This window comes from Pleurodeles waltl, chromosome 12 (assembly GCF_031143425.1).
Source record: "Pleurodeles waltl isolate 20211129_DDA chromosome 12, aPleWal1.hap1.20221129, whole genome shotgun sequence".
NCBI lineage: Eukaryota > Metazoa > Chordata > Amphibia > Caudata > Salamandridae > Pleurodeles > Pleurodeles waltl.
The window spans coordinates 705,034,701-705,061,374 of record NC_090451.1 but is presented as its reverse complement, the minus strand read 5'-3'; the positions used below and the strand labels follow the sequence as shown (position 1 = coordinate 705,061,374).

At 46.6% G+C, this 26,674-nt stretch overlaps 2 protein-coding genes across 6 annotated transcripts in view; both read right to left on the bottom strand.

Moving 5' to 3' along the window:
* LOC138266916 (eukaryotic translation initiation factor 4E type 2-like) overlaps positions 1-1,265 on the bottom strand; it is a 68,548-nt gene extending 67,283 nt beyond the window's left edge. For both annotated transcript variants that reach the window (XM_069215664.1, XM_069215666.1), the window contains exon 1: positions 1,110-1,265. In XM_069215664.1, coding sequence (XP_069071765.1) covers positions 1,110-1,129 — 20 coding nt within the window. In that variant the 5' untranslated portion in view covers positions 1,130-1,265. The remainder of the gene's footprint in view (positions 1-1,109) is intronic.
* A 17,013-nt stretch (positions 1,266-18,278) lies between these two features.
* MOSPD3 (motile sperm domain containing 3) overlaps positions 18,279-26,674 on the bottom strand; it is a 35,882-nt gene continuing 27,486 nt past the window's right edge. For all 4 annotated transcript variants that reach the window (XM_069215663.1, XM_069215661.1, XM_069215660.1 and 1 more), the window contains exon 6: positions 18,279-21,374. In XM_069215663.1, coding sequence (XP_069071764.1) covers positions 21,343-21,374 — 32 coding nt within the window. In that variant the 3' untranslated portion in view covers positions 18,279-21,342. The remainder of the gene's footprint in view (positions 21,375-26,674) is intronic.

The following is a 26,674-nucleotide window of genomic DNA, read 5'->3' as shown; positions in this document are numbered from 1 at the left end:
CAACTCTTCTGCACCGCACTTGCTGCCTCTGTATCCCTGGTCCAGTCAGTACACCCCTCTGACTCTCTACCGGCCACAACCCACTCTCTAGGACTATAACTGTCTGACCCTATACCTGTACCCTCTGCGACCCCACCAATCTGCCCCATACCTGCCTCCTGTGTGTCTGCTCCAGGCAGCATCTCCCCAGTCATCCTGCCCTGCACACTGCCCACTCTCTAGGACCCTAGTCCTAAGCTTCTTGCTACCCCCATGGACCCCACCCTTCTGACCTATACCTAACCCCTTTACATCAATACTCCAGGCAGCACACCCCAGCCACCCACCTCTGCACACTGCCCACCCTCCAGGTCTCCAGACCCCTGCCCCTTGCTACCCCCAATGCCCTAACCCTTTGGCCCATACTACCCCTAATGCCCTGCCCATCTGCCCTATACTACCCCAATGCCCTCTACTTCTGCCTGATACCTGCCCCTGTACATCCCTGTTCCAAGCAGCACACCCCAACCTCCAGGTCCCCAGCCCTCTGTCCTAAACTTCCCCAATGTCCCAACCCTTCTGCCCAATACTACCCCTAATGCCCCAACCCTTCTGCCCCATACTACTCCAATGAACACACGTTTCAGCCCCATACCTCGCTACTGCACATCCCTGCTTCAGCCAGCACTCCCCGGCCATCATCCCCTGCACACTGCCCACCTCTAGGGCCACAGCCCTCTGCCCCTTGTTACCCCCCAATGCCCCCACATTTGCCCCCTACCCTCCCTCCTGCACATCCCTGCTTCAGCCAGCACTCCCCGCCCACCCTCCCCTGCACACTGCCCACCTCTGGGGCCGCAGCCCTCTGCCCCTTGCTGACCCCAATGCCCCCACCCTTCTGCCCCATACTACCCCTAATGCCCCCACCCTTCTGCCCCATACTACTCCAATGAACACACCCTTCAACCCCATACCTCGCTCCTGCACATCCCTGCTTCAGGCAGCACTCCCCGGCCACCCACAGGGCCCCAGCCCTCTACTCCCTCCTCTCTGCCCCTCACCTGCCTGTTCTGCGTCCGTGATGGAGACTGATCTCCCCACCCCCCTGCTCCCCTTCAGCCTACACTCACAGTGCCTCCCCTCCGCTCATGGCCTCGGTCCTGGGGCCCGGGACAGGCCGCTCTGGGGGCCTGGGGCCCGGCAGCTGCTCCGCTTCTCAGAGGCGGATCTCGAGCTCAGCCAGGCACGACATCCGGGGCTTCCGCGCCTGCGCACCGAGGAACACTTCTGCGCAGGCGCCTCACGCGAGTGTGCATGCGCACAAGACGTTACTCTTCTGCGCAGGCGTCTGGCCGGGCGTGTCTTGGCACTGGTCACCAACTGCACAAACGCCTCCAGCCTGTCTCTTTCCCGAGCACGTGCTTTGAACTATTACGCCTGCGCATTAGGGTCATACGGATAACCTACACGCTCCCTGTTACGCATGCTCAGTCCTAAATCTCCCTTCCCAAAGTTATTGATCTGCGGCGGCGCAGTGGAGATAACTTGAAACTAAAGGAGGACTATTTGTAATAAACATTACAACTAAACCGGCAACCTCTTTTAATAAATGCGCTCACACTGAGCGCCATATTGCCGCGTGCATTTTACCAACTACACTCTGTACCACAGCAGTTTTTAACCTTTTGGCTTCTGAGGACCTCTTCTTAATCATTATTGGAAACCAGGGACACCCAGTGAATTATTATTGGGCTTGGGGACCACCTCACGGAGTTTTCCTGGAAGCAAGGGTACCTGTCCTAAGCATTTTCAAGGATCAGAACTGCTGAACCATACACAAATACAGAAACAAGCATTTATAAAACAAATACACAACTGCTGAAATAATTTATTTAATTCACATTTAAATATAACAAAAATCAATAATGTAATTTGAGTTGGAGTGTTTCTAAACTCAATTGCCACCACTCATCATCCATATCCTATTCTGCATGATGCACTTGCAGTTCTCTCACAAATCAAACTGAGGATACTAACTTAATTTTTAGCCTCCAATTTCACATTTCTTCACATGTACACAACATTTAAATTTTTGAAATTGTACATTTAGCTTCTTTATTTATCTAATTGTTATTAATCAGTTAATATTATTTATTTTTTAAGTAGTCGTCGCCATCCTGCGTTGGCTTCTTGGACCCCAGGTCCTCAGACCGCAGGCTGGGAATCACTGGCGTATCATATTAAAGATATAGACGCGAAACGAGAGCTCTAATACTAAGAAAAGAACATTGGAGAAGCCCTAAAAAGTTCTGCATCGCATTTTAGCCCATGCATGGATATTTAATTCCATCAAAAGTCTTAAAACAAGTTTTAAACTCAAATGTGCATTCATTGTAGTTTTAATAGCCACCAGATTTTTGCATTTCAGAAAGGATTACCTAAATAATCAATTTCTTTCTTCTGTGGTTTGACAATTTTTGCCACGACTAACGTACTGGTAAAGCAACTAAAATGCTGAGATACAGTACTGTATTGGCCCCCTGCCCTGGGCAGGCACTGCATACATGCCAATAGACCTGATTCAGATGGGAGACTCCTAATTTTGTAAGCCGAAAATTGCTTTATTTTGGCTGCCTCGCTCCTGAAATTGACTCAGCTTTAATAGAAGTAAATGGGAGAAATGCATTCTTCCGATTATTTAAGTGAAAGTTCCCACTTAAGTCTTCTCAAATTTTGGCAAGTATGGCACTCAGTGGGGTGTCACTGCCCCGACGTGCCAGAGGCTGTAGACTCCAATAAGTAATAGGGGAAGGCCTTGCAAGTAGCCACTGCAGCAATTTATTTAATTCAGTTTTTGTAAAATGCAACATTCATACTAGGATATCACAGTGCTATAATTCGCCACGTACCCTCTCAGGAAACTCTGGGTGGATGCAAAAGCCAGTGTTTGCTTTGGAAAGAGCCATGTTTTCAGCTTCTTTCTAAATTGGAGATAATTAATTGTGCAGCAAAGATCTAGGGGCAATTGATTCCAGTATGATGCAGCCAGGTAGGGGAAGGAACGGCTGCCTATTCCTACTTTTTTTGCACCCCTATAGTTTTGGCCAGGGCAAGATCTACAGATTTCAAGTTTCTCCTAAGAGTATAAAACTCAATTTTAGATCAAAGAATCACAGGGCCAATGTTATGAAGGGCCCGGTGTGCATGACATAAAAGTTTGAATTTCTCCCTCACCCGGGTGGGCAACCAATGGAGTCTTAAGACAAGCAGAGGCAGACCTATACCTATCTTTAACAACAAGTGATGGACGGAATGCTGAACATTGTCAAACACTCACCCCCAGTCACAGATCTGGGTTTAATCCATCGTTCTTTTGCTCACCATGCCACCCCAGTTTGGACCCAGCCATATGCAAATCAGTCTTGACCCTGTTCCTCATGGGAACAGTCCAGACCGAACTGCCAAGCCAGCTCCTCACTGGACCGGAAACAAGCATCTTGGGACCGGTTTCGGGGTTTCACCCCTCATCAGCCAGGCTAGCTTGAATCCAGTGGCATGGGAAGCACGGGACCCACGTCTGGGCATACCCTTCCCACTTAGGGCGACAAAGCAAAAACAACAAGTGATGGACGGAATGCTGAACATTGTCAAACACTCACCCCCAGTCACAGATCTGGGTTTAATCCATCGTTCTTTTGCTCACCATGCCACTGGATTCAAGCTAGCCTGGCTGATGAGGGGTGAAACCCCGAAACCGGTCCCAGGATGCTTGTTTCCGGTCCAGTGAGGACCTGGCTTGGCAGTTCGGTCTGGACTGTTCCCATGAGGAACAGGGTCAAGACTGATTTGCATATGGCTGAGTCCAAACTGGGGTGGCATGGTGAGCAAAAGAACGATGGATTAAACCCAGATCTATGACTGGGGGTGAGTGTTTGACAATGTTCAGCATTCCGTCCATCACTTGTTGTTTTTGCTTTGTCGCCCTAAGTGGGAAGGGTATGCCCAGACGTGGGTCCCGTGCTTCCCATGCCACTGGATTCAAGCTAGCCTGGCTGATGAGGGGTGAAACCCCGAAACCGGTCCCAGGATGCTTGTTTCCGGTCCAGTGAGGACCTGGCTTGGCAGTTCGGTCTGGACTGTTCCCATGAGGAACAGGGTCAAGACTGATTTGCATATGGCTGGGTCCAAACTGGGGTGGCATGGTGAGCAAAAGAACGATGGATTAAACCCAGATCTATGACTGGGGGTGAGTGTTTGACAATGTTCAGCATTCCGTCCATCACTTGTTGTTTTTGCTTTGTCGCCCTAAGTGGGAAGGGTATGCGGTCCCGTGCTTCCCATGCCACTGGATTCAAGCTAGCCTGGCTGATGAGGGGTGAAACCCCGAAACCGGTCCCAGGATGCTTGTTTCCGGTCCAGTGAGGACCTGGCTTGGCAGTTCGGTCTGGACTGTTCCCATGAGGAACAGGGTCAAGACTGATTTGCATATGGCTGGGTCCAAACTGGGGTGGCATGGTGAGCAAAAGAACGATAGATTAAACCCAGATCTATGACTGGGGGTGAGTGTTTGACAATGTTCAGCATTCCGTCCATCACTTGTTGTTTTTGCTTTGTCGCCCTAAGTGGGAAGGGTATGCCCAGACGTGGGTCCCGTGCTTCCCATGCCACTGGATTCAAGCTAGCCTGGCTGATGAGGGGTGAAACCCCGAAACCGGTCCCAAGATGCTTGTTTCCGGTCCAGTGAGGACCTGGCTTGGCAGACTGATTTGCATATGGCTGGGTCCAAACTGGGGTGGCATGGTGAGCAAAAGAACGATGGATTAAACCCAGATCTATGACTGGGGGTGAGTGTTTGACAATGTTCAGCATTCCGTCCATCACTTGTTTTTGCTATACCTATCTTTGTCACAGATAAGTTTAACCGCCATATTTTGCATCACCAGTAGGCGGTTGAAACAATGGTCCGGCATACCTACATATAAAGCATTTCCATAGATCAGTCTACTAATCACCAGCACTTGTACAATGGTTCTACGCCACTCTACAGGGATCCAGCGGGATAGTTTCAGTTTCAACAAACCATAGCATTTGTTACATGTGGCAATGACTTGTTCCTGCATGGTTAGAGACTCATCAATCAGCACCCCTAGATTTCTGACAACTTTTTTAGGCTTGGGGCAGATAGAAGGGATGCCATATATCATGATGTCTCCCAAATGTTATGGGCACACCCTAGAAACAGAATCTCTGTTTTTACAGCATTCATCTTTAAACAATGCAGATTCATCCAGCTTACTACTTCCTCTAGACAGCTGGATACATTCTGTCTGATTTATTCGACTTTCTCACTTAGGGGGATGACCAATTGTGTGTCCTCAGCATCGAGCAAGCTTCAAAGCTCCACTTGCGCACCAACTTTGCATGGGCTGCAACATAAACATTAAACAGTGTCAGGCCTAGTGATGAGCCGTGTGGCACCCCACAATTAGAACTGTGGGGAGTAGATCTTATGGATCCCTGCTTAGCCAATTGAGATCTATTGCTCAGAAATTAGGAAAACTAGCACAGTGCTGTCGAGTGAATCCCAACTTCATGGAGCTTCTTTATCAAAAGGCTGTGTGCAATCATATTAAATGCTGGAGATAAATCGAGCAGGATCAGCTTTGCAATGATCCATTCTTCTTATGTTATCCAAAACAGCCAGAAGGGTAGTTTCTATACTGGTCCCAGATCTGAAACCTGTCTGGGAGGAGTCTAGTATATTGTTATCTTCCAAGAAAAATGTCATTTAACTATTGACAAGTCTTTCAAAAACTTTAGACATACATGGAAGAAGGGAAACAGGTCAGTAATTTGATAATACTGATGCCTCAATTCTTGCCTTCTTTGCCAATGGAAAAACCAAGGCTTGCTTCCATATGTTGGGAAATCTAGCATTTCTCAATGAAAAGTTGAAAATTAGAGTGAAATGCAGACTAAGAATGGAAGACAAATGAAGAGGGGACAGCAATCAATAAGGAGAACCCGATTTAACTTCCACCATTGCTTCCTCCACCTGTTCCCTTGTTAGGTTAGCAAATTTCCCTAAAAATACTCTTGCATCCTGGTGTTGCCCTAACTGACTCCAATCCAAATGGAGTAAGGAGGGTTGGGGGACAAAAGTAGAATAAATATTATTGACTTTTTCTGCAAAAAAGTTGGCAATGTCTTCACAATGTGATGTTGGGGGGGGGGGGGGGGGGGGGGGGGGAATAACTTGTGACAGGCTGGTGGGCTGCGAGGGCTCTTTAACAATCTTAAAGAGCTCTTTGCTGGAGCCTGTATTGTCTTCCAGTTTCCTCTAAATATACTTTTTTTAAAGGTGTCATAAGCGCTCGATGGTATGTATTTAATTGCTGTTTATAAGTTTGGCAATTGTCATAGTTTTCTGTGAGACGCCACTTTTTGCTCAGCTGATATACACTTTATTTTGTCAGATATAACTCCGACGAATACCATGCCTAAGAAAGATTCTGTTTAAGAGATTGCTTATTATTGTGTGACACACCTGTCAAGAGATTTAGAGACAGCTAACTTAAATTTGGCTAAGTAGGTGTCCAAAGCGGTATCTGGATTGAAGTTTGGCAGAGAAAAGTGTTCAGAAAAAGAATCAGCACTGATTTTTTGCCAAGGCCTCTCACGGGCACAAGAAGTATTAGGAGCCTGTCTTTGCAAGCTAAAAAAGAAATAAAAAACTGATGCTAGAATGGTCTGACCAGGTTATACAGCCCAAACTCAATATTTTGTATGATCTCAATGTTTGAAAACAGTAAATCCAGTGTGTGGCCTGTTATATGCGTGGGCCCTGAAATTCTTTGTCAAAGGGGTCATCCAAATTCTCAAAATGAAAGGTAAAATCAGCAATCACTATATATTGCTCATGCTTTAATGCTAATGGGGAGAGCCATAATGGATTAAATGGAACCAGAATCCAAGTCTTTGAAAATTAACGCTAGCCCCCTGTAGGAAGTTGGCTCTGTATATACTATTTCAAAGTAAGAAATAGTGTGCACAGAGTCCAAGGGTTCACCTTAGAGTTAAGAGAGAGGCAAAAGTAGATAATTCTAATGCTTTTTTTGTGGTAGTGTGGTCGAGCAGTAGGCTTATCAGAGGGTAGTGTTAAGCATTTGTTGTACACACGCAGTCAATAAATGAGGAACACATACTCAAAGACTTACTCCAGGCCAATAGATTTTTATATTGAAAAATATATTTTCTTAGTTTATTTAAGAACCACAGGTTCAAGATTTACAGTTAATACTTTAAGTGTAAGGTACTTCACTTAGGTACTTTAGGAACTTTGAATGAAAACAATATCATGTACAGTCTTTGTAAAAATGGCAATAAGCTATTTTCAAAGTGGACACAGTGCAAAAATCCACAGTTCCTGGGGGAGGTAAGTAAAGGTTAGTATTGAAGGTAAGTAAAACACCTACAAGTCTCAAGTTTGGGACATAGGCAGCCCACCGTTGGGGGTTCAAGGCTACCCCAAAGTTACCACATCAGCAGTTCAGGGCCGGTCAGGTGCAGAGGTCAAAGAGGTGCCCAAAACACATAGGCGCCTATGGGGAACAGGGGTGCTCCGGTTCCAGTCTGCCAGCAGGTAAGTACTTGCGTCCTCGGGGGGAAGACCAGGGGGGTTTTGTAGAGCACCGGGGGGGTGGGGGAAGGGGGGGGGGGATGAGAAGGCACACAAAGTACACCCTCAGCGGCACAGGGGTGGCCGGGTGCAGTGAGCAAAGCAGGCGTCTGGTTTTAGATTGAAAACCATGGAGGGACCCGGGGGTCACTCTAGCGTTGCAGGGAGGCAAAGGGGGGGCTTCTCGGGACAGCCACCACCTGGGCTAAGCGGAGGGTCGCCTGGGGGTCGCTCTTGCACTGAAGTTCGGTTCCTTCAGGTCCTGGGGGCTGCAGGTGCAGTGCTGGTTCCAGGCGTCGGGTCCCTAGTTACAGGCAGTCGCGGTCAGGGGGAGCCTCTGTATTCTCTCTGCAGGCGTCGCTGTGGGAGCTCAGGGGAGTCGTTCTCTGGTTACTCACGGGCTCGCATTTACCGGGGAGTCCTCCCTGAGGTGTTGGTTTTCTGCAGGTCGAGCCGGGGGCGTCGGGTGCAGAGTGTGAAGTCTCACGCTTCTGGCAGGAAATGTGCAGTCTTTGGAAGTTGCTTCTTTGTTGCAAAGACGTTGCAGGTTTTGAACAGGGCCGCTGTTCACGGGAGTTTCTTGGTCCTGTAGTCCAGGGCAGTCCTCTGAGGCTTCAGAGGTCGCTGGTCCCCGTCAGATGCGTCGCTGGTGCAGGTTTTCGAAGTTGAAGACAGGCCGGTAGGGCTGGGGCCAAATCAGCTGTCGTCTTCCTCCTTCTCTGCAGGCTTGTAGGTCAGCAGTCCTTCTTCTTTCTTCAGGTTGCAGGAATCTGATTTCCTGGGATCTGGGAAGCCCCTAAAGACTGAATTTAGGGGTGTGTTTAGGTCTGGGAGGGCAGTAGCCAATGGCTCCTGTCCTTGAGGGTGGCTATACCCTCTTTGTGCCTCCTCCCTGTGGGGAGGGGGAGCACATCCCTAATCCTATTGGGGAATACTCCAAACTCAAGATGGAGGATTTCTCAAGGCAGGGGTCACCTCAGCTCAGGACACCTTAGGGGCTGTCCTGACTGGTGGGTGACTCCTCCTTGTTTTTCTCATTATCTCCTACAGCCTTGCCGCCAAAAGTGGGGGCAGTGGCCGGAGGGGTGGGCATCTACACTAGCTGGGATGCCCTCTGGGCGCTGTAACAAAAAGGGTGAGCCTTTGAGGCTCATCTCCAGGTGTTACAGTTCCTGCAGGGGAGGTGCAAAGCACCTCCACCCAGTACAAGCTTTGTTCCTGGCCAAGAGTAACAAAGGCACTCTCCCCATGTGGCCAGCAACATGTCTGGTGTGTGTCAGGCTGGCAGGAACTGGTCAGCCTACACTAGAAGTCAGGTATGTTTTCAGGGGGCATCTCTAAGATGCCCTCTGGGTATATTTTACAATAAATTGCACACTAGCATCAGTGTGCATTTATTGTGCTGAGAAGTTTGATACCAAACTTCACAGTTTTCAGTGTAGCCATTATGGATCTGTGGAGTTTGTGTTTGACAAACTCCCAGACCATATACTCTTATGGCTACCCTGCACTTACAATGTCTAAGGTTTTGCTTAGACACTGTAGGGGCATAGTACTCATGCACATATGCCCTCTCCTGTGGTATAGTGCACCCCGCCTTAAGGCTGTAAGGCCTGCTAGAGGGGTGACTTACCTATGCCACAGGCAGTGTGAGGTTGGCATGGCACTCTGAGGGGAGTGCCATGCCGACTTAGTCCTTTTCTCCCCACCAGCACACACAAGCTGTGAAGCAGTGTGCATGTGCTGAGTGAGGGGTCCCTAGGGTGGCATAAGACATGCTGCAGCCCTTGGAGACCATCCCTGGCATCAGGGCCCTTGGTACCAGGAGTACCAGGTACAAGGGACTTACCTGAGTGCCAGGGTTGTGCCAACTGTGGAGACAAAAGTACAATTTAGGGAAAGAACACTGGTGCTGGGGCCTGGTTAGCAGGGTCCCAGCACACTTTCAAATCATAACTTAGCATCAGCAAAGGCAAAAAGTTAGGGGGTAACCATGCCAAGGAGGCATTTCCTCACACCCCCGCCATCCTGTTCTATTACATTGTAGCATCTTGTATCTAGCAATGAAATAGCAATATCAGGTAGGGCATGTTATTTTAGCCACATCTCAGTAATAAGTACCACATCTGGCGCTGACTGTGTAATAACATTCCAAATCTCCATGCAGTGTCTAGGCAATGACCATGCGTTAAATTACAGGCAGTTTAAAACAAGAGGTGCAGGAGGGCTTGGAAGATTTTCTGAGCTGTAGGCGATTACTTTAGTGATCACATTTTCCCATTTACAATTCTTACAGGCACTGGGCCTTCTAACTGCCCCGCCTGCCCACCAGACAGTCTTCTGAAGCATGAACTGTCAACTTTCCTAAATCTAGAAGCATGTCACATGCATAGCAGTGCTTTACCTTGTCATTTGAGCTGATTTCTGCAAGGGTTCTGGTGTCGTCCAGGCTCGGACAGGTGCAGACAGGCTTGCCTTCAGCGCGCCTGCTGCACTGCCATGCCGCAACCCTATTTAAATTGCGCTTGGCCAAATAATGACTAGAGTAGTGTGCGATTTGCACTAACAAAAATTCATCATAAAAATACAATTTCCTAAGTAAGGAACAAACAATGTGCACATTGAAGGCAAAGAACGTTTTGTGCCGAGCAGCAGTTATCTCAGTCGTAGTGCTTGATCAATTTCAGAGATGCAAATGTCAAAAACCATGGCCACCCTGCGCTTCTGTTTCAATGGCTCTCGCCCATAGAATGAGTAGACTGCTAACTCACGATGGTGAAGCCTCTCCCTCTTCTACCTCAGAGAACAATGAAGCTGACCCACGTATCATGAGCAATGACACAGAAACACACACCGTGGTTTACTCTCAGCAGAAGCCAAATGTGCCTTCACGTCTGTTTATACTCTCAGCATCCACCTTGCGCGAGTTGCATGCTTTCATAACCACCCTGCCAGTACAATCCGGGTGGTCTTCTACAAGTATAACAAGAAACGTGTGACGTTTTCAAAACTAAAGTGACCTTTGTAAACTGCATACAAGGCAGTAAAAATACTTTCTAGCTATTGCATCAAGAATTTTCAATTCTAATAAGAAGGAGGCGAGGATTATGCTTCTCCTTTCTTTACTGCAAACACAGCAGCAGATGAAAAGATTTCAAAGTACAAAATACCTTTCTTCTCACAACAGTAAGACGTTAGTATCCTTCCCCAAGCACCATGGATGTGACCCTGCAAATACGACACAGCATCTTGCTGCCGCGTCTGAGAAATCCTCCCTCCGATTGCATCAAGATAAAATCTCTCCTGTCTGTTCTTGCAGATATGGGCCTACGGCATAGACCATGGTATGTTGTTAAAACAACCTGTCTATGAATTTTGGGGGTAACCCTACAAATATGTTAAAATATGGTCTGACTGGCAAGGATCCAGAAGTATTACTCAGTGAAGGAAGAGACCTATGCAATATGTACAACACGGGGGTGGACGATGCCTGTTGTTTAAGATCATTTTCTGTGCCATGCCCGGGGGTTCTTCTCATGCTGCTAAGTTACAACTGCTACCACTGTCCAGTTTCTTTTCTGTAGGGGATGGGGTGGGACTACAATATAAAGGAACTTCATGTTTTGTTCTCTAAAACATTCTCATAATATTGTTTCATGAAAAATAAGATACATTCTCAATGTCTATAGAAAATTCAAGTAGTACCGTATAGCGGTCTCTCTGCACAGAGCTTGTTAACACTTGATGCCAGGTTTGCCTGAGGATTACAAGTCACATGTGCCTGATTCTTTCCTTCTTACCACCCCCTGCTAGAAAAATAGTCCCATCTAATAAGAACAAATTGTAGTTGTAGTGGAATGACGCCAAAGAGTGTTCCTTGGCCCAAATAGACATAAATATGCGCTTTGATAGGCTAAATAAGCTTGTTGCGATATTATGCAGAAAAAGGTGTTTGTAACCTCTGCAGCAGAAACATTTGCCTTACAAACACCCCATTCTGCATCTGAAATCCAAAGACTCCCACAAACACAGTTTCCAACCTATATTGCATACACTGCAAACGATTTTGCATTTATCAAACACTGTAATAATTACAGATTGTTGAAAAAATTGCATCTAGCTTACTGACTGGTTTTGAAGCTATTTTTGGAGTGATTCCAATTCACTGTTTTCAAGCCTTTTAGGTGGATTTTCAATTAAAATACTGAGCATTGGTTGTGCAATTAAAATTTGTATTCTAGTAAATAAATAAAAACCAGCACAAATTCCAGCATGGGTGGAAATAATATCTATCCAAAGGAGCAGCAATGCAGAGAAAAAACAGCATTTTACTTTGGCAGAGATTTAATGAATGTAATAAGTACTACTTTATCCTTTTGCAGGTTCCAAGCACCTCAAGTGAGACCTTCCTTTTGCTACATGAACTGTTTTGATACAATCTGCCCGCACATTCCGATTGCCACTGGACCATCAGCAGACCCATCAACCTGCCCCACCCAAGAGTTGACAGTTGTGATGGATGCGTCACTAATGGGCTGAGGAAGTCATCAAGGAGAAGAGGAGAACAGAGAACCCTGGTCTCCAGCAGAGACCCACCGCTACATCAATCTGGTGGTGTTGCAGGCAATTCACCTGATGTTGAAGCTTGTCCTGCCCTCCATCAAGGGATGGCTGGTGCACATTCTCATGCAGAACACCATAGCCTTTGGTACTGAAACAAGCAGGGCAGAGGTGTGGTCCTGTGCCGAGAGGGACTATGCCTCTGGAGCTGGTCGAATCACCAGTGGACTTCTCTGGGGGTACACCACCTGGTAGGATCTTTTTTTTTTTTCTTTTTTCTCAAAAAGGTTCGGGCAGAACAGATAAAAAAACCAGTATGCAGCACAGTACAATCAAAATTCAGAGTCAGAGATAAGGCACTTGATATTTTAGAGTCTTTCCTGGTTGACAGATCAATCACAGTCCGCTGCAGAGAATTCAGGGCTCTGCCTATTCAACTTTCCTGCGGGGTTCCACAAGGTTCATCACTTAGCCCCACCTTATTTAATTTATATGTGGCTCCCCTTGCCAGACCGAACCATTCATTTGGATTTAAAGTGGTTTCTTATGCCGATGACACCCAGTTGATTGTACTGGTTAATCAGAACTGGGAGGAGGTGGCAGATAGATTTCATACGCGCATGAACGAAATCAATAAGTGGATTAGCAACAATTGGCTGAAATTAAATGGAGAAAAGACAGAAATTCTCCTTTTTGGCCTAGATACCAATATATGGGGTGCTCGTTGGTGGCCTAAGTCCTGTAATGAATGTCCTACTCCAAGCTCCGTGGTAAGAAACCTCAGCGTTTTGTATGATAGGACTCTCTCCTTCGAACATCAAATTAACAGCACAATTAAAAGTTGCTATTGGTGCCTGAAAATATTAAAGAAAATCTTTCCCTTTCTTCAAAGGGAACTTAAAATTCCGGTGACCTCAGCATTAGTGATTTCTAGACTTGACTATTGTAATGCACTGATGCTTAATATCAAGAAGGTCTCTATTAAGCGACTACAATTGATTCAAAATGCGGCAGCTCGCTTAATTCTGGAACTACCAAGTTCAGCATCGGCTAGTAGCAGTTTAAGACAGCTGCACTGGTTGCCGGTGGAAAAACGGGTTACATTTAAAGCACTCTGTCTTACTTATAAGGCTTTTTATCAGGTAGGCTGTAATTATTTAAGTTCTACTTTACGGCCTTACCAACCAGGACGTCAGCTTAGATCTTCTGCATTGGAAATTATATGTATTCCTCGTTGCCGTACGGCCAGATGGTGGGATAGCGCCTTCTCACTCACAGCGGCAAGACTCTGGAACTCTCTCCCACTTTCCATCAATTGGAGGAGATGTACTTCCATTTTCAAAAGCAGCTTAAAACTTGGTTATTCTCAGATTAGATTAGGCACTCCTTTTCCTGCAGCCCTTTCTGTCTTTTCTTGTGCTGTACTCTACTGAGACCCTAGCCTTTTGGCAGTCTTTTCTTTACTCCTTTTTATTAGATTTCCCCTTTCAATGTTCGCTAGCGCTTCGATGCTATGGCGGGAATGCGCTCAATAAATATCTTGCAATACAATACAATACAAGAGGACCTATGCCTTTGGAGCTGGTCGAATCATCAGGGGACTTCTCTCGTGGTACACCACCTGGTAGTTTTTTTTTGTTGTTTTCTGTTGTATTTCAAAAAGGTTCGGGCAGAACACATAAAAACAGTACAATCAAAGTTCATGTTGTAATGTTTCCCATGAGGTACATTATTCGACTTAGCAGTACTGTTTGATTGCATACCGAGTAGGGGTTTGGGGATATGAGGGAGGGGGAAGAAAAAAAGGGTGGGAGCCCACTCAGCATATAGTAACAAGTGCAGGACTCAGAAGTCTAGTTTCTGTAGTTAGTCTACAATCATAAGTTGGCGGTCTCGGTGTGTCAGGACCCAGCTAGTCATCTAAAGAGCATGGCCAGCAGTGATAGACGGCTCCAGTGTATCACTTACCTCAGGGGTCACAGCAGCTACTGTGTTCTCACTTTCCGTGTGAGCTTTGAGGTACAATTCCAAGGGCAACCACATATGTTTGGGACAGGATCCCATGGGTATCAGCTCCCAGAAAAAAGTGAGCTGTTCCTGACAATAAGCCGCATCTCGCAGCCAGCAGGCTTTCTGCGATGTTGGGCGCCGGGCGCAATGCATCACCACCTGACGTTTTGCTGGTAAAAGGAGGAGGAGGGATGTCTGTGGGGATGTCCTTCACATAGCCTAGTAACGGATTGAGCAGTGATGGCTGGAGAGCATACCCAGTGATTTCCTCCACTACGTAAAATGCTTTGCACCGAAAGTGTTGCACACCAGGGCAATGCCACACAAGCTATAAGAAGTCAGCGCTATGCACAGCACAGCTTGTGTCCTCAATCAGTCCCATTCTACGCATCCTTTCTGATGTGAGGTACAGTCTATGAACTTTTCTAAAGTGCACCAATCACAGTCTATAATTGGGGGATAGTGCCTGGGGATTGAGTGCAGCAATACTTCCACTTGTCCTCCGTAAGTGGAGTGGTGGGTGGAGGTTTTGCCAATTCAGCAATTCACACCTGCTGGGGGCACGCACCAGTGCGGTTCCCTGCATCCCTGCATGAATTCTAGTGACATGTTTGCACAAAGGAGGATTCATCTGGCAGGATTTTTTTTTTAAATCGCCAGGGTGTGTTAACTCAGCAGGTGTTGCCTAGTGGATCACGAATGGCAATTACACCCAGAGGTATCCATTGGCCAACCTCCACACCAGTGCATCTTCTGCCTCTCGCTGGATCCTGACAACAGCCACTGTGACTGCTTCTTGGCCTTATGTCAGCACTGAGATAAACAATAGACACACAATAGGATGGCCCAGTTGACTTGAGAGACACCTATCATCTTCGGTGAAGCTGATTCCCTGGTCATCAAAGAACAGCAAGAGGCAGCATTGGGCGAGTCAATATAGCTCCCGACCCACCAGTCCAGCTCCTAATATATCAACTCTGAAACTTAGGAGTCTGGCGAGGAGTTCTTCAAGGAGGAGGAGAAGGAAGACCCATCCAAGCATTCTCTAACCCCCTCAGTCAGCTGCGAGCCATGTGTTAAGACCACACTACGCATGGGTACTGTTGGAGCCCCAGTACTGGCCAGTCATCATAAGTGGCTACACGTGAGAGCACGGCATCACTCCTCTGGGGACAGGCATCGAGGCCACTGCCAAGCCCTGGCCGACACCAAATCAAGGCTTCAGAGCCGAGGACAGACCCAGCCAATGCCCTCGATCTTGTAGACACCCATCGACATTAAGGGCCCAAATCGACTGTACCTTTGAAGCCAAAGACTCCCAGGCAACAACTGGCTTTGCAGTCGAAGCCTCCCTCTGCGCCCAAACTATCGCCGGGGCACAAGCCATCGTCGGCACTGAAGCCGGTCGCCCTCGATGTCGAGGAACATCACATCTTCAGCATTAACTGTTTGAGAGACACAGAAACATTTTCATCTACCCATGTACAGGCAAAACAGCAGCACTTGTCAAGATTCTGCCCCAGAAAAGCAAGTTTGCTATCGTCGGCACTGAAGCCGGTCGCCCTCGATGTCGAGGAACATCACATCTTCAGCATTAGCTGTTTGAGAGACACAGAAACATTTTCATCTACCCATGTACAGGCAAAACAGCAGCACTTGTCAAGATTCTGCCCCAGAAAAGCAAGTTTGCTGTTGACGAAGTCGAGCCATCAGACACTCTTGCCCCCAAGATGTCTAAGGACAAACTTACTCCTCCTCCTTCATCACCATCCCACCTCCACCTCCCTCTTCTTTTAAGATCTCTCCTCAAACATCCCTGGAATCTTACTCGGACACTAGTATTACAGATTTTTGTTCGCTAGCGGAGGATTCTGCACCTGTGTAGGCTTACAACGTGGAACCCCTCGCCCACAGACCCTGATTTTGAACATATTCATGTCACGGCCTCACGCGAGATGACACTATGACGTACCACAGCATTATCCAATGCGCAGCCACCTATCATAAGGTGGACATATACATCACTCCTGAGGAAGAGGACATCCTTCTAGAGGCACTCTCGAAAAGAAAGTGTTCTGTTCAGTACCTTCCAATGCTTAAGGGATGATCTACGAGATCTACCCGTGACACATTTAAAGGACAAGTCAAGTCATGCGTGGCTATGCCACACATTGAGAACAAAATACAAACCAGCTCCCTCCGACACCCTCTGCATCAGGGGTCAGTTGTCACCTGACTTACTAGTGGTCACCACCACTAGGAAAAGAGCAGCATGCCAGGCCACCGCGGGACACTCCACGTCCTGACAAGGAGACCAAGTGAATCGATGAGGCAACAGCACCTTGTAAAATCTGCTATTTGATGTCAACCACCTCTTCGGACCTTATGTTGACATATAGATTAAAAAAGATTAAAAGATACACTGAGATCGCCAAAACAATGGGCACCTTGTACGTCCCCTTCAGCAGGGTCTCTCTTTGAAGGAAATAATCCAGTTGATACTTCCAAAGCCACTTCCCCAGAACCTTCCCATTCCGCCTGGAGGCAGCAACAACGACATCGCCAGCAGGGCAGCGGAGGTTTCACACAGAGCTATTTTTAGAGGGAACAGCACTAAGGGTAGAGGCAGAGGCACCCACAGCAAGGCAGCATCTACCTCCAAAAACTGACTTGCCCCGCATCACCACCCCACTAATCACACAACACCTGTCCATGGGAGACTTCAGGGATTTCAGCCCGGTTGGGCGATCACCTCTGACCGGTGGGTCTTCCCATTTGTCAAGCATGGCTACTGCCTACAGATCTTTACCAACCCTACCAAACATGACCCCTTCCCGCTGCCACAACCTAAGCCCTGAACATCTTGCACTGCTACAGTAAGAGGTTCAGATGCTCCCGTGGAAAGGACCCATACAGCCAGTACTCCGCCAACACCACAGCAAAGGTGTCCACTCCCTATACTTCTTCATCCCCAAGAAGGACGGATCCCTTGGACCAATCCTCGACCTCCATCCACTCAACAGATGCATCCTGGCAAGACCAAACTCCTTCTGCAGCAAAAAAAAAAAATCACAGGCATTTGACATGGAGGAAGCCTACTTCCACACCTCAATTCCTCCAGCTTGTTGGAGCTAACTCCCCTTCCTGGTAAGTGGTCACCACTACCAGTTCAAAGTGTTACCCTTTGGAGTCACCAGAGTATGCTATATCTCTCCACAACAGAATTAATTCATCATAAAACACAGAATTATTTGAACAACTCCTGAATGATACCTAGGGGCTCCAGCCTATGTTGAGCACTTTTGCTCCTTATGCAGGTTTGTGCTTTACAAATGCAGAGATACACAAAGGCACACATTTACAGACTGCATAGTGACCATACAAGTATTCTGTATGTTTAGATAATCAGATGCTAGTGAGTGGACAGAAGGTGACATACTGGTGCGATGCCCATGATAAATAGTGATAAAAGAATATGGTATAGAAGTGGAGGGCAGTACAAGGGAGAAGAGGTGGACAAAAGAGATGTGAAGGTAACAAGGAATGTAGGAGGGTGGCAACAGAGGTGTAATGGCAAGCAGAAGGAGGAGAAAAGAAAGACCAGGATGGGTATAGACTGAATAAAGGACAGCAACATAGTGGGGGGATGAGAGAACAGGAGAATGGAAGATAGGGAAGAGACTTATAGAAGGGAGGACAAAAAGAGGTGTATAGAAGGAAGAGGCATGAGGCGTGTGCTGAAAGTATCTGAGCCTTCAATGATGCAGGACTGTTAAATCTGCAAGGCACCTAAAATATCCCTTTTCGATGGCGTAAGCTTAGGCAATAAAGCAGTGGCAACTGTCTCTATCTGGTGCTGTGGAACTTCAATAGGTTTTTACATTCTGTAACAAGGTCACATGGGTATCTTCAACTGACACCAATGAATCAATTAAGTGGCATGACTCTGGGAAGATTGCATGTGCAGATTAGAGTTTATGTAGTGCCTTTCTGGGTTTGACAGAATGCTTGCTTGACTCTACGAAGGAGGTAAGGAAATAAAACCACCAGCAGCAATGTATGTGTTTATTTAACATGCCAATCCACAGCCAGGGTTGGAGCCTGGATGAAATGCATGACGTAGAAATGCATGTTGTTTTTAAAAGATGACGAGATGATTATGCTGGAATGTTCATTAGAATCTAAAAACAGTGAATAAGCAATACTTCATTCAGCGTAAAAGAATGCCTGCGCTCCTCTTTGTAGCAGCTGTAGATGTGCTACGAGATTTCCGCTGAACTGCATGCTTGCCGCTACAGTACTCACCAGCTCCTAAAACGTGAAATGTGGCACTCATTAGGCAGTGGTTTACCAGCTTCTCCAGAAGAGTGAGATGGCCATCGACTGCCCACTAGTAAGACTGTCCGCATGGGTACAGTTGAACATGCGCAGTGAATCTCCGTGGTTTCCATTCAACTTGTAGAGTGGATGTTTGTATGGTCCATTCAACCTGTAGAATGGATCTCCCTGGGATCCTTTGAACCTACAGTAGATCTCTGTGGAGTCTGATGAATCTCTGTAGGATCTGTTGAATCTCTAGAGATGATCTCTGTGGGTCTGCTGACCATGTAAAGTGGATTTCCATGGGGTGAGGGCAACTTGCAGAACTGATCTCTGAAGTGTCTGTTGAACCTGAAGATTGGATAACCATGGGATCTGTTCTACCAATAGACCTGGTCTCCGTGAAGTCTGTTAGAAGGAGAGATAATTCCTGTACTTTAGGGGCAAAGGAACTGGTTTATGAAGAAACAGCACAAGCATGAATTCTCATGTATCGAGTGGGTGTAGAAAGGTTGTACTGAGTTACTGGTTTTCCACGTGGCGACTCATTACCAATGGCAACTTCTACAGCATTGTGAACACCCCACACTCTCAGCTCATAGCAAGTCTGCTCCTCCGGCTGGCATTCAGGTGCAATGATCATCAAAAGTCTGAAATGTCTAGCAAATCAACAAAAATCACTTTGAAAACTAAGTCAAATGCCTGCCCAAATGAAGACCAGTATTCAGATGGCTGTTGGTGTGAAGCTGCTGGTTACAGTCCTTATCTGTCAACTCCAGGGTTTCACTGTGTAAATTCGCTTTGCAGGGATCTTATGAGCTGACTTCATCCCAATATGGCACTTAAAGTGACAGGTGTGAGCACATGAGGGTAGGAATCACCCTGCCCTACTCTCGTCTAACTTTTTTCTGTTTTTTCGGGTCACAGATGCTAGTACCAGATCACAGTATGTTCTAAAATCTGTATCCACAGTTAGAGAAGAACGGCACGATATGAAACCTCTAGGATGTTCCTGTGGAGCGCTGCTGGACTTTCACCCAACCTTCAACTCTACATCATAAGTGTAAATGAAGAAACATCTGCATATGCACAAAATAGCACATCTACGGAGAAGAGCCAAATATTGTGCCTGTGAAATATTTGACCAAAACACCTTATTACATTGCAGATTTTATGGCACTGAAAGCTGAAGGTTAGAAGACACCCATCTCTCAAGTGAGAAACAGATGTCTACTTGCAACCAACGTAAGCATATGCCCTTATTACTCCTGCTTGGTGTCCAATGTCCCCATTTAAAGATCCACCCCTCATGTTAACCTCTGCCCTCAAGAAAATCCTGAATACGTCTTTAGAATGGAAGTGGAAACTGACCACTCCCTGAAGTTACCACATTTACTCTGCTATGGTCCCAAGCAGTGTAGCCTTCAGCATTCAGGTTAATAACTCGCAGAAGGATCTGAAATCACAGCTAAATGCAGTTTTTCAACGGCTGTGCATTCCTAAAGGAATATCTCTGATGGTTTACACCAGTGATGCAGCATTCAGCATCTAAGAAATACAACAAATCTTCACAGTCCCTCTTACCGACACCCTACATGGCTTTGCTGGAATTCCCTAAGCTGCTGTCTTGCAAGAAAAGGAGGTAGGAGTAGGGTTACGAAGGGAGGAGAGACGGAGTCTTTTGCCTTGCTTTCCTCCTTCCAGTTAAGATCAAACCTCCTCCCTAAGGCTCAGTCCCTTCTGGAAACTAGAGAGAAACTTTGGGGACACATGAGGAAACAAACCAATCACAAATCCGAATCACCTTTTAGTAATGTCATGCATGAATACTGGAACGCCCCTGCGCCTGCCGGCAGCCCCAACTGGCTCTCTACTCTTCCTCTAATATATGCTCCTTTCAATTACTGAGGCTGTGACTCACTTAGGAGACCATGTTACAAGTTACAATTCCTAGGCGCTGAAGACAATTCTGACATCATGTAGAATCAATCCAAATGTTTAATGTGCGGCTCTGAGCAGAATTGATGGAGAGGAAATAAAAACAGCTGACCATTTAATGTGGCCGCTGGTCCAGCCTCTGAAATGAGTGCTGGACCTCAGTGCACTGTGGGGTTTATAATTGCTCTCTTCCAATCATGAGTCAGGATTGTAAACTTTCAACCTCTAACAGCGTTTTGGAGAAGACATGCTTTCATATACCTCAGTTTGAGGTAAGGACCATACAATAAATGTTGCCTCTTATTACAGGGTCTGGCTTCTTCCATGGGCTAGTTCATGTAACAGCTGTACCTTGGATCTGGATGGGGCGAGACTGCTGTTGGAAGGATTCAACAACTTTGCCAAGGGTGAACGTACACCTGCATTGCTGCTGCCGCCACTGCCACTGCCCCGGAGCGTTTTCAGATCTGGCCGTCATCCAGACAGGCACCGCAGATCATGTACCCAGAAATGGAATTGGAGTAAAAAAACAAATGGCTCAGGTACAACAGGAAGCACACCTACATCCTCACAACAGGCACATGATTATTGCCTCCATGACTCGAAGTTCAAATCAATTATTTTCCTCCTCCTTCCCAACAATGGGTGCTCCTAAATTGCAAGCACCAATGGTTAAAGAGTAAGACTTTGTTGGCATCCCCGGTGACCGAGTGGAATATCCCAGACACAGTGCTCAACGCAAGGTCACACTGGCAACTCTGGACTTGGTCTGCCGTTTATTTCTTTCAGGTGGTTCATGTTCAAGGATTACGAGTTTGCTGTGATGGTCATAGAACTGACCGGTCCTCCACTAGGTGTCACCCTTGAAGAAACACCATCGTCAACAGCCCTACAAATCAAACCAAAAAGGAACAGTCAGGACACAAACAATGGGACAGATTACGTTGAGGTTTGCTTCGCCTCTTTTGTAAGAATTGTCTAGTCACACACCTATTGATCTCAGTAGCACATTCAATCAGGCATTTCAAGGATTTCTACAACCTCATCAACAACTGGACCGTCCACAGGCAAATTATTCACAGCTGAAAACTGAAAATTTCAACATGTTTTTTTTGTTGATAAATGTCATGAGGTTGTGCTCAACTACTTCCTGATCATGGGACGGTACACGCCTTGAAGCAGCTAGTTGCATGCATAGCAAGCAGAGTATACATGGATAAAAGTAACGATTCTGAGAACCTCACCATGCTACTTTCTGCTTCAGCTTCCCCTAAAGACCTCTCAATACCTTTGCCTAGCTTCTATAGTGTGCCCATCCCTACCCCGTCTCTTAATCCGGTATGTCCATTTCTATTCCACCCTGGCATGCCTCCCACTTCAAAGTCCTCCTCCCTGCTGTATCTCTGGTGCCCTCTTTGCCCCCTGTCTTTTAGGTTGCACATTGTGAATTTGGCGTGGCATCTTTTAGAAGAACATCTACTACACCCGGGGCCTTTTTTTTAGTAATAAGAACCTGTTGAAAATTAACAACTTTATTTTCAAAATCACTGTTTGAACTAAGAACATGATTTGAACAGTCAGGTTCTGATTCCAAAAAGTAAGATTCAGCTATTAAACGTGCAGACTCCTCTTCTTCAAACTGTTTTCTAAGAGCAAGAAGATACTACATGGCATAAACATTAGGTGGAATGAAGGCCAGAAGATACTACATGGCATGAACACAAGGCAAAATGAGTCCTGAGCAGATACAACATAGTATAAACACCAGGCGGAATGAGGGCCTGAGCAGATACTACAGAGTATAACACCAGGCGGAATGAGGGCCAGAGCAGATACTACATAGGATAAACACTAGGTGGAATGACGGCCAGAGCAGATACTACACAGTATAAACACCAGGCGGAATGAGGGCCAGAGCAGATACTACACAGAATAAACACCAGGCGGAATGAGGGCCAGAGCAGATACTAAACAGTATAAACACCAGGCGGAATGAGGGCCAGAGCAGATACCACATAGTATAAACACAAGGCGGAAAGAGGGCCAGAGCAGATACAACACAGTATAAACACCAGGTGGAATGAGGGACCGAGCAGATACTACATAGTATAAACATCAGGCAGAATGAAGGGCCAGAGCAGATATTACATGGCAAGAACACCAGTCAGAATGAGGGTCAGAGCAGATACTACATAGTAGAAATACCAGCAGAATGAGGCCCAAAGCAGATACCACATATTATAAACACAGGCGGAATGAGGGCCAGAGCAGATACAACATAGTACAAACATCAGGCGGAACGAGGGCCCGAGCAGATCCTACATAGTGTAAAAATCAGGCGGAATGAGGGCCCGAGCAGATACTATACAGTATAAACACTAGGCAGAATGAGGGCCCGAGCAGATACTACATGGCATGAGCAGATACTTCACAGTATAAACAACATGCAGAAGAATAGATATTCCACGGCATGAACACCAGGCGGAATGAAGGCCTCAGCAGATACTGCATAGTTTCAACAGCAGGCAGAATGAGGACCTGAGCAGATACTACATAGTATAAACACCAGGAGGAATGAGGCCTGAGCAGCTATTACATATTATAAATGCCAGGCGGAACGAAGGCCCGAGCAGATACTACGCAGTATAAACACCAGGCAGAATGAGGGCCCAAGCAGATACTACACAGTATCGACACTAGGTGGGTTGAGGGCCAGAGCAGATACTACATGGCATGAACACCCAGCAGAATAAGGGCTAGAGCAAATACTACACAGTATAAACACTAGGCGGAATGAGGGCCAGAGCAGATACTACATAGGATAAACACTAGGTGGAATGACGGCCAGAGCAGATACTACACAGTATAAACACCAGGCGGAATGAGGGCCAGAGCAGATACTACACAGAATAAACACCAGGCGGAATGAGGGCCAGAGCAGATACTAAACAGTATAAACACCAGGCGGAATGAGGGCCAGAGCAGATACCACATAGTATAAACACAAGGCGGAAAGAGGGCCAGAGCAGATACAACACAGTATAAACACCAGGTGGAATGAGGGACCGAGCAGATACTACATAGTATAAACATCAGGCAGAATGAAGGGCCAGAGCAGATATTACATGGCAAGAACACCAGTCAGAATGAGGGTCAGAGCAGATACTACATAGTAGAAATACCAGCAGAATGAGGCCCAAAGCAGATACCACATATTATAAACACAGGCGGAATGAGGGCCAGAGTAGATACGACATAGTAAAAATACCAGGCGGAATGAGGGCCAGAGCAGATACAACATAGTACAAACATCAGGCGGAACGAGGGCCCGAGCAGATCCTACATAGTGTAAAAACCAGGCGGAATGAGGGCCCGAGCAGATACTATACAGTATAAACACTAGGCAGAATGAGGGCCCGAGCAGATACTACATGGCATGAGCAGATACTTCACAGTATAAACACCATGCAGAAGAATAGATATTCCACGGCATGAACACCAGGCGGAATGAAGGCCTCAGCAGATACTGCATAGTTTCAACAGCAGGCAGAATAAGGACCTGAGCAGATACTACATAGTATAAACACCAGGAGGAATGAGGCCTGAGCAGCTATTACATATTATAAATGCCAGGCGGAACGAAGGCCCGAGCAGATACTACGCAGTATAAACACCAGGCAGAATGAGGGCCCAAGCAGATACTACACAGTATCAACACTAGGTGGGTTGAGGGCCAGAGCAGATACTACATGGCATGAACACCCGGCAGAATAAGGGCTAGAGCAAATACTACACAGTATAAACACTAGGCGGAATGAGGGTCAGAGCAGATACTACATAGTATAAACACCAGTCAGAATGAGGGACCAAGCAGATACTACAGAGTATAAACACCAGGCAGAATGAAGGGCCCGAGCAGATATTACATGGCATAAACACCAGGCAGAATGAGGGCCCGAGCAGATTCTGTACAGTATAAACACTAGGTGGAATGAGGGCCCGAACAGATACTAAACAATATACTGAAACACCAATATCCCTTTGTGAACACAAGTTATGTCTTTTTAAATACTACTTCATGTTGCACTTCTGCCAATTGTATACTCTGTTGATTTTCATATTAACCTATGTGCACTACTCAATTTATTGAAGGATGGAGGACCAAGCCAGCCTTGACAGATTTCAAAATTGCAAATTGGAGATCATAGTACATTGTAGTGGCTAGATCCACTTCAGCATACGCCTATATCCTTACAAATGCCATTACCTGCATAAAGCAAAGTCTACTAACAAAACCAGTGCTACAACAAATCATCAGTGGCAATATCAGAACTTCTTCTTGAAGGTTTGCCGTACTGACCTTTTCACAAACCTGTGATTCCTCAAAAACCTTTTCTAAAACTGGGTTCATATTCTGATTATGGATATGGTATCTTTACCAGTAGTGAGAAGCCCTTCTTAAAAGCGGGTATACTCAAGAAAAAAACCTGATCTTCAGGACAAAGTCTTCGCAATTTCTTTGTCTTCGCCATTCCATGAACAACTTATGGAAGATAGATGAGCTAAATAAAAATTTAAGCTTAAAAAACTGACTTTTCTAAAGAAGTGTCAATCAAAAATAGGTCACATTTGAGGAACATTCCATGCAGTACTCCAAAGAGTATGGTTGAGTTTCCATGTGGCCAAAAGTGTGGGTGATGGAGCCAGGGGAGCAAAGGGCCCTACAAGACTGCTGGTCTGGGCCTTGTGAGGTGAGGGAGATAAAAGGAGAGATCACTTACCTGGTGGACCTCAAGAACCCCATAAACCTCTAAAGGATCCCCCATGTTATTCTGTCAAGCCTCATTATGTAAGATTTGAAGTCACTATGCTTGTGGTGACATAATGAGGTCAAATAAGACAGTGAACCTCTCCCTGACCTCCTGTCTTCCAATAAGGATGGGTTGGTAGAAGATGTTAACCTCTCCACTAGCCTGACTCCAGAATAGCAGAGGGACTGTTGCCACTTGCTGGGGCAGCTTGCCTCCTTATTCTCACTAACCCTGGGGCTGACTCATCTGTGTACCCTTGCTACAGACACAGGGGACAGAATGCCTGTGAAGAATAAAATGTACTGGCTGTCTGACAAGGTGCGAGCCATCATTAAGGAGGCAGCGCCTAAGATGGAGTTAGAGGTGATTAAACACTCCAATGGCTCTTGGTCGAGTCCAGTGGTGTTGGTACACAAAACCGCTCCACAGGGCCCCACACCAGAACGCAGGTTCTGTGTTGACTATAGGGGGCTCAATGGCTCAATTATCACCCGATCCCCGAGCTGATGAGCTTATAGATAGGTTTGAGTCTGCCAAGTTCCTAAGTACTTTTGACTTGACTTCTGGGTGCCGATCATTTGTCCTAACCGAGAAGGGGGGGGGGGGTAAGGAGAGGTCAGTATTCCCCACCCTAGAGGGCCACTTCCAGTTTATAGTAATGCTCTTTAGGTTAAACATTGCCTCTGCCCCAACTCCAGAGGTTGGTTAACAGGGTTCTGACTGGGATGGAGGCTTTCAGTGCCGCCTACCTTGATGACATTGTATTTTTCAGGTCTACCTGGGAGGACCAGGAGGTGGTTCAGGCCCTGCAGCATTAAGGCCTTACTATGAAGGCCAGCAAGTGCCACATAGGGCAGAGATCTGTGGTGTATCTGAGGCACCTAGTGGGAGGGGTCAAAGTGAAGCCACTCCCCCTTCTCCCCCCTGCACCAAGAATGAGAATATCCTGACCTGAGACACCTCGATCCACTTCCCCCCACCCTGCAGGACTGAAGAGAGGGCCTTACTAGCCCTCGCTTTATATTACAGGAGGTTTGTAAAAAGATCTGGAGCCATTGTTGCCCCCTTGAGAGAGCTGGTATTAAACAGCAGCCCAAGAAGGGGATCAGGGCAGATGTATGCCAGAAAGCCTTTGTTGACACCCTGAAGGCAGCCATGTGTACATCATCAGTACTCAAGGGGCCTGACTTCTCCAAAAAGCTTACAGTACAGACAGATGCTTCAGAACATGGCATAGGGGCTGTGCATTCACAGCTAAATGAAGAGGGGCTAGACCAATGTGTAGCCTTCACAGTAGGAGCTTACATCCCATGTAACAGAGGTGGAGTTCAATTAAGAAGGATGTTCTTGCTGTGGTCTGGGCACTGAAGAAGCTGAA